Source organism: Lepisosteus platostomus, chromosome 6 (genome assembly GCF_059453375.1).
Source record: "Lepisosteus platostomus isolate fLepPlt1 chromosome 6, fLepPlt1.hap1, whole genome shotgun sequence".
NCBI lineage: Eukaryota > Metazoa > Chordata > Actinopteri > Semionotiformes > Lepisosteidae > Lepisosteus > Lepisosteus platostomus.
Window position 1 is genome coordinate 56336434 of NC_142616.1, and position 8386 is coordinate 56344819.

Consider the following 8386-nt stretch of genomic DNA (forward strand, 5'->3'; position numbering starts at 1 on the left):
TAACATAGCAAACAATCATTTTATAATACAAATTTACACATGAAAATTTAGCCTTTCTCTTCCCTTTATATTTTACAGTTATTTTACTTCTAATTGAACTATATACATTCACAATAAGGAAAATGCGTATGTTTTGTTTATGATTTATGAAGAGGGGGGAAAAAAGTATGTACTGTACATACATATTCTTAATTTTAGTTTCAGTTATTCTGTATCGTTACTGTACTTAACCCAATATTTGACAATTTGTGAATCTGTAATTTAAGTGATTTTCATTATGTAAATTTCATTTATTTTTTTTAATGTTATGTTTCTTTATTAGCCCTATACAATTTCTTGCATTAGGAATTCATCTTTTCGCATACCCCAGCTTTTTCTCCAAGGAGACACAGACACACAGACAGGGAGAGAAGCTGGGGGTCAGAGCGCAGGATCTGCCATTGTACAGCGCCCCTCAAGCAGGTGAGGGTTAAGGGCCTTGCTCAGGGGCCCAACGGAGTAGGATTCCTCTGCCGGCTGCGGGATTTGAACCGGCAACCTTCCAGTCACAGGTGCAGATCCTTAGCCGCAGAGCCACTGCTCCACCCAAAAAAGGTTTTAAGACAACCTTTCATTGCTGGCAAATGTGGGGTGTTGCGTATATATTTCTAAATATATGCTTAAAATTAATGCTCAAAATTATTCACACTCCAGCAATATGCATGTTGTGAAACCTCCTTTGGCTTTGACAAGCTTGAAGAATTGTTTCTAACTGATACTGTCCAAAAAGGTCAATTGCTATTTCATTCAAGAACATGTGTGCGAGTCCAATAGTTACTTTTTGGCACTACCACACCTTTTGTTTTACTGTTGCCATGTGAAATTGCCACATACTTCAGATTCATGAGGTCACCCCTAGTAATCGTGAAGACTTTGTATCTTGAATATTTTTCCCTTTAAGATTCCCAAATGTTGCCCTCGTGCTGTATCTCAGATGACTTTTCTGCCTGCACATTTGGATTAGAAATTCTGCCATTCTTGTCCCAGTGGAGTAGGCCTTGGACTTCTTGACGATGATTTCCACAGTCCAAAGCAATGTCTTATTGTATTATTGCTAACACCGCAGCTGTTGGGGTCAATCATCTTCACTGACCCTGTAATTTGCTCAGATTCAGCCATCTTTTATACCCAGTAGCTATTAAAGTGACATCCAGAATTTGTTCTTTTCCGGGGCTCAATGACACTACCAGATGAGTAGAAATTGTAATTCATTTAATTCACTGCATTTATGGTCACCATACAGTAGTGACAGGCTTTGAAGAAATGTCAATTGTGGATTTACATGTATATAATTTTTTAAGTTCTGCTTTTGATTAAATCAATACTCCCTTATAATACATTTTGGGGAAATCCAGCTCTACGTTTCCTTATGAAAGGCACAGATACATTTTGAGGCCGCTCAACATTGGCACGTAATCTAGTAAACTGCGTGTGTAATGATGTACTGTAAGACCTGTGTATTTTTTATTTTTCTTTTAGGATTTAATACCTCTGCTATGGGAGTTGTTTTAATCTCCAGTTGAAAGATCACACGCACACTGTGAGGAGATTTATTCAACACACAGGACTTCCTGGTGCTTTTTTTTAGTGGTGATAAGAAGTTCCATCTCATATCGTCACCATCATTCCCACATTAGTCTAATTTCCAAGGCTTTATAATCTCCGTAGTAATTAACCCAAATTTTTAAAATTAATAAAGTGAAATGAGTATGAGATTAAAGCAGGTCTAGACAAGAAATGGGGCAGCTTCTGAGGAGTTTTCAAAGTGGGAAATTTAAGAATGGTTATCAGAAGTAGGACAGATTCACACCTAGTGTGATAAAATAATATTACCATCTTACTATAAAAGAATACCCACAGGCTCATTTTAATTGCTTTTGCCAATTGGGGCTAAAGTAGGTGACCAGATGTTCGAAGTTTTTGAACCAGGACACAATGTAACATAACACAGACAATACATACCGTCATCTCTAGTATAGTACTGTATATACAGTAGCAAAATAGGAGGTCTGGTTACCTAGCTTTAAGTACTATTAAAATCTGACTACCTATACGTAAAACATGTACAGTTAAGTAGTAAGTTGAGGGTTTTATTGGTGCTGGGGACAATATCAAGAAGAAATTTAGAAGAATAATTACATCAACCCTGCTGTATTCAGTAATGGCCAAGGTCCCCTTGAAATTCTACAGAAAGCCCTGATGAGATTTCAGTATCTAATTTGATAGAGTTGTGACCTCTTAAATGGAAATTATATATTTTTTGTGATCTACTGATGTATTTTAACGCTTTCTGCTGTTTTGCAAATGTTGAGAGTTGGAATCTTGAACCCTTTTGAAGTCAGACAATTTTCAATTTAGCCAACTTGCAGAGAATAGCCAGGCTTGGATCTGAGTTTTAGCAATTTCAGGCATTGTAATTCTACTGTTACAGGCAAATATTAGTCTCTTTACATCATTAGATAGGACTTTTTGGCCTCCATTTGATACGGCAGCCCTGCTATACAAGCACTAGTTTTATAATGTGAAAAACTAGGAGGAAGCAGTAGTAGTTCAGGATAAATAATAAAAGTGTTTTGCAAATTAGGGTATAAGAAGTCCAGAAAACTGGCAAATTATGCATTGGATTTGAAAAAGGTATTTGCAAGGAAAGATACTCTGAAGACACCTTCTATCTCACCTCTTCTGTGTCCACTGGAAGAGCTTTCCTGTATACATTTATTCCAGGATGTTAAAAACATTTCTCCAGGCACTGTTTGTATCTCCAGCACTGGCACTTATTACATAAAAGGCTGTTTCTTATGTAAGACAAGTAATTTTGCAGCAAGCTTTTCAGGTCAAATTTCACACCTTTTCAGATAAAGGGTATGAAGATTAAATCCGTCTGCTCATTACTCTAATTGATTGTTCATGGGAATAAGTTTCAGTAACGGATGAAGAGGGTGCTTTGTTTCACGTGAAAAAAAATCTCATGTAGAAAATTAATGTATTTCTGATTTATATTATTTGAATTACCACACATTCTCTGGGACATCAAACATCTTTATCCTAATGGTTAAATTCATATCCTAATCCTAATTTCTCCTAAATGGTTATACATTCATAGAAAAACAAGGGACCATTTAAATATCACTGAACGCAGTACTAAGATGTCTCTTTTAATTATAATTTAATAACATATTGTATACAGATGAGATTACATTTCAAGAAAAAAAAAACATTTTAATTGGACACTTCACCATTATTTATAACAGAAATATCCAAGGGCAAAAATCCACAGCAATCCTGGGATCCGCAGTAACACGGTTTTCTCATCCAACTCTCTGCACTGATGGTGCTTGGAGCCTGGCCATTCCCCAGGCTGTTTTTATATCTCCCCGAGTAATCAAACACAAGTTCCTCCCCTGATGCAATATCACGCCCGGCGAAGAGGGCCAGGCGGGGAACAAGAGAGTCCACCCGCACTGGCACCATGAACAAATTCGGTTGGCAAGAGTGGTTGAGGAACCTTCCCACATTCCCCACGCGAGCTGGGTCGACAAATGTTTCGATGGTTCCGCCGCCACCTGTGTGTTCCTTTACAGCTATGATGTAATTCATATCTTCGGGTTTCTGGGAGGCTTGTCTTCTGCACGCTTCGGCGAAACCGATCACTTCCCCAGCGTATTCGCACACAAACTGTCCCTTCTGTATGGGCTCCAGTGTCCTCAGACCCCATCCTTTGGTGTGAGTCTGACACACCTCGAGTCTGAAGCCCAAGCCTCTTTGCACAACTCGATTTGCACAGTTCTCGCTGCATCTGCACATGACGTTACACTCAAACACCGGCCTGCTGTAGTCCTCGTTTTCTTCCTGGTCTCGGAGACGGAGGTTACCATCGTACATCTGCCCGTGCCTCTCCAGACACGTGCAGCTACCTGAGAGACAGGAAGTCGCATGGCAGCCACACCCTGGAAAGGTCACTTCAGAGGGGTCAGTATCCGTGCCAGGCCCTGGAACCTGTTCTGGAGAATACTGCAAAACAACAACATTGGAGGAGTTAAAACTGAGGACTCTGTTGGTTAATTAGCAGGTTGCATCTGAGGATAATTACCCTTTTAACCTCATAGCTCTGTTCTCTGCTCTGTCCCAGGCCTCGCTATTTATCTGAATCCTTGTGTTAAGATAAGAGCACTGCAAAAAGACTATTTCTCAGACCAAGGGTACCATGAATACAGTAACCAATAACAGGAAAAAAAATAATTTACAAAAGAAGCTTCACAGGGATTGAAAAAGATTTTTTTTCTATCAAAATAAACTTTATTGCAAAGAAAACATCTCACAATAAGTACACGTGCTAACAAAATAACAAAAATAAAAAAAAAACTTTCCAAATGAGGTTAGCAAGTGGTTAGCGATCATTGCAAGTAGATGACGGGGCCAGATTTGCAATGAGATAGTCCTTTCCAGCGCTCCCTCGCTGTGGTTAAACATATTTAAGCAAAGTAATAATGCTCATTGCGGAGCATGGTAGTGAAGTGGTAAGTACTGGGGCCTGGATTCAGTTCCAAACCTGGGGTGTTATATCTGTGTGGAGTTTGTATGTTCTTGTGTTCACGTGGGTTTTCCTAAGAATGGTTTGGTTTCCAAAGACATACTGACAGGTTAACTGGTTTCTGGGATAACTGTCTCCCTCCTAGCTCCAGTCCCCTGTTTCTACTCAAACCCCATCCTGCTCCTTCTGCTGTTCCTCTAGGGGACGTGCTACTCTCTTCAGCCCCTTCTAAAGCCCTTTTTCTCTCCAATCATCCCTCCCTCTGATGAAAAGACCAGCCTACAGACCTCCACAGTCCCCGACTACCTCCCAGTGCCTCCTCAGCACTCACCAGTTCTGACGGTACTAGTTGCACTAAGGAAGTCATGCATATGAAATCTGGAACCCCCTACTGTCGCACTAATTGTATTGTTTTGTCCAACATACAGTACTTTCTGGTACACTTACACAGTACACTCCACTACCATATACTTAATCAGTTGTGCACTTGATTCCTTTTTATCTGAATTGTAATTACCCCATAACCAGGCACCTGCACTTATTCTGTTATACTTAACAGTAATTGTATGCTGATATATTTTACGTTTATGATTTACTGTATTTTATTTAACCCATTTTGTTTATACACTTAGTATATAATTTTATACAACTGAAAATCAACATGGATAAGGATAAGGACTCCTGCTGAGCAAATCACAATTAGTTGCATATGCATACATGAAATGCAGCCTAAACTGTAATATGGCGTTGGTCAATTATTACATTTAGCCAAATGTCAGTGTCAGCATATTGCTCGAGCCAGAGTTTGTTCCAGCAAGCACTGGGTGCAAGGCGGGGGAACACTCTGGACTTGATGCCAGACACAGACGTTAACACCGACACGCACACACTCACACCAGGTTTGATTTGCTCAGAAGAAAATTAACCTTCTGTTTTTGGACTGTGGGAGGAAACTGGAACACCCAAAGGAAACCCACGTGAACACGGGGATAACATACAGACTTCAGGCAGATATCGCCCCAAGCCCAGAATTGAACCCAGGGCCTCAATGCTATGAGGCACCACTACAGCACCCTCTTAACTCTTTCATAAAAGTTAAATTATCACTGCAAAATCTGCACAATTTGTGAAAGCCTATTCAGAAAGGAAAAGGTTCGTGTTGGCCGTAAGCAATAGCATCACATTTCTGGATCAACATCCATTCAAAACAAGACTGCAAACTGCTAGAGACCTAATGCAACTCTCTCCTCCTGCCCTGTTTTCCATTCCTTCTCATACACATCACTATGCCTGCTATATGATATGTATCTTAAGGATGGCCAGTCTGCTTATTCAAAACAGAGTGGTGCAACTGCTTAAATGCCGTTTATTGACTCCAGTTAGTCCTTGCACATAAATGGCTCAATCTCGCATGACTCCTGCTTTTGCAGAACAGTGATAATCCCACATGCTGATTGGCTGTCTGGTAGACTGACCTCACTAGTTAACCAGTTTTACACGCTGTTCAACATGCAGGTACGGCACACTGTATATACTGTACCTGAAGTCTACACCTCCACCGAAGAGTTTTATTTGAACCTCCACCCTATCCACATTGATAAAACTACGACAGCACCTAATATCCCCATGGTACCCAGCCTGACGTCAGATAAGGTTAATCAGTGGCTATTAAAAGATTAGAATTGCAGGGGAACTGATGTGGGCTGAAAGAGGAAACATAGTTTGACCAACAGATGTGTTGCTTGGGTAAGGTCATAAGCAGGTTTAAGGCAGTATTTTACTGATGGGCAGTTCATTCGAGCGTAACTTGTAAAAGTCAACGAACCAGAAAGCCATTTCATTGTGATAAAAACAGATCCACTCATACCACATTTACTATCATGTTTAGTCTCAAGCCCTTCAACTGTGATCTCAGCAAAGCAAACTCCAAGGCTCACAAAGAATAAGCAGTTCAAGAAAGTTCCACATTCAGTCAGATCAGTTAGACAAACTTTTTTCTGATCAACCTTTATGTGTTTTTTTCTTAAATATTTTGATTTTTAAAAAATTCCAATACAATGGGAATAAAACAAGCATGTTTCAGCAGACAAGTCCTAGTCAGGGTACTGATGAAAGATAAAAATACCAGAAGTAAAAATTGTAGCTCATGCAGTGCCTCATGTGCAGTATTTACTGCTGTGCAGGACTAATGGAAACAAAAAATGTAACTATGAGGAAGGATGAATAAAATCCATAAACAATTTCTTATATACGAAAATAAACAACTTGCGCCAATTTTATCTGTATGCTGCGTATTATGCTTTATTTTTAGTGTTTTCTAATTCTCTGGACATTGTTGAAACTCTTTCAAAATACTATATAACTGGTCGAAAAGGACCAAAATAGTTATCTGAACTATAAAGGAGCAGATTTCAAAAGCACATCTTTGTTACCTTATTACCCGTCTAAAAATGTTTTGAACAAATTAAGATCATAGCGCCATCTACTGACATTATCTGTGAAATGCTTGCTTTGCAACAACTGGTTTCAAGATTCATTAAATCACATATTTCCATACAGTACAGGACATTTTCTTTGTATTAACGCACAGCAAATATCCGCACATGAAATAAACTTTTGTATTCTAAGAAAACTTTCATATTCTCTTTCTATAAATAATACGAGATATACAGTACTCAAAGCATATATCATGACAAATAATGGAACGATTTATTGTATTCTAATATATTCGAATTTATTATACATACAGAAGAGCTTGCTTTAGATAGCGATTTTGTTTTTTGCTTGTCTCATACTAGGGGAAACACAATGCGTTATTCTGCAAAATGTATATCTGTTTTACCGACGTCCATTTTGTTCGATTACACGAGCTCTTGCTTTAGCATCTGAATTTTCTAATTTGTATTTCCAAAAACATATACATATATAACCACGTCAGAATGTTAGTAGCCTGGTGAATAGGAGTCTCAATGCCATCTTCTAAATTACCTGAAACTGGGGCAAATCCTCTTTATTGATTTTGTTTTCAACAAAGACTGGCAGGTTCTCCAGAGCACAGCACACATCATATTCGGAATTCCAGCTCATTTGTAATCTGTAACCCAATTTACTTTAAATGTATATTGAGACAAGACTCGTTTCAGAAGTTCTTACACCCCATCTTTAAACGTGAACTAAGGGATAAGGGCAGAACTTCCGGGAGGTCTGTTTCCTAAACAAGAGATTACCAATGAGAGCGAAGAAGCACAGGATAGTCCAGCCCATGATTCCGTTTGCTTTTCTAAAATGTGGTTTGTAGGCGTCTTTGTATGAGCTCTTTGAACGAGAGGAGTTAGTGTGATACAGCGCGTCTAAAAAGAAAAATGACTCTCGATTATAGGACAACCAGAAAGATTTGGGACATTTCTATAGAAAGTCTTCGGTTATTTTCACAAAAATGGTTCGTGTGGGAAATGAGCAAATCGCTTGCACTTTGAACCCATGGTGTAGATTAAACAAGAGTTACTTGATAGTTTATTATAGTAATTACCATGCTCTTTTCGACAATCTTTTCTTGATGGCTAAGTACGGTGGCCGAGAGAACTGCAATTAATAACTTCCCCCACACACCTGTTGGTCCCTCTTAATAGGAGTCCAATTTGTGATATTGTTAGAGCTTTAGCTCGCTTGTACGTTTCTTTTTTAAATTACATTTATCTTTTTATTTACGTTTTATACCAGTGCATCATTAACCCAAAATGTTACTATTTATAATGGCTAAACTTACACGTCACTTTTAAGAGCTGTTTTGCATTTTAGAGATGCGGTTACAAGCAG

The 8386-nt window shown here is 38.8% G+C and overlaps 1 protein-coding gene across 1 annotated transcript; it reads right to left on the reverse strand.

The window, feature by feature from the left end:
• Nucleotides 1–3163: 3163 nt before the first annotated feature.
• setmar (SET domain and mariner transposase fusion gene) lies at nt 3164–7766 on the reverse strand. Its single transcript, XM_088636458.1, has 2 exons — nt 7559–7766; nt 3164–4050 (listed from the first exon to the last, which is right to left on the reverse strand). The coding sequence occupies exons 1-2, from the start codon at nt 7655–7657 to the stop codon at nt 3259–3261; spliced, it is 891 nt and encodes a 296-aa protein (XP_088492584.1). The 5' UTR covers nt 7658–7766; the 3' UTR covers nt 3164–3258.
• Between the last annotated feature and the right edge of the window lie 620 nt (nt 7767–8386).

What these genes read in the sequence shown, in the direction of transcription:
- setmar (XM_088636458.1), bottom strand. Translation starts at nt 7,657, where the DNA reads ATGAGCTGGAATTCCGAATATGATGTGTGCTGTGCTCTGGAGAACCTG. An exon ending in AGGATTTGCCCCAGTTTCAG is followed by an intron (nt 4,051 to 7,558) that starts GTAATTTAGAAG and finishes GTTGTTTTGCAG; the next exon opens with TATTCTCCAGAACAGGTTCC.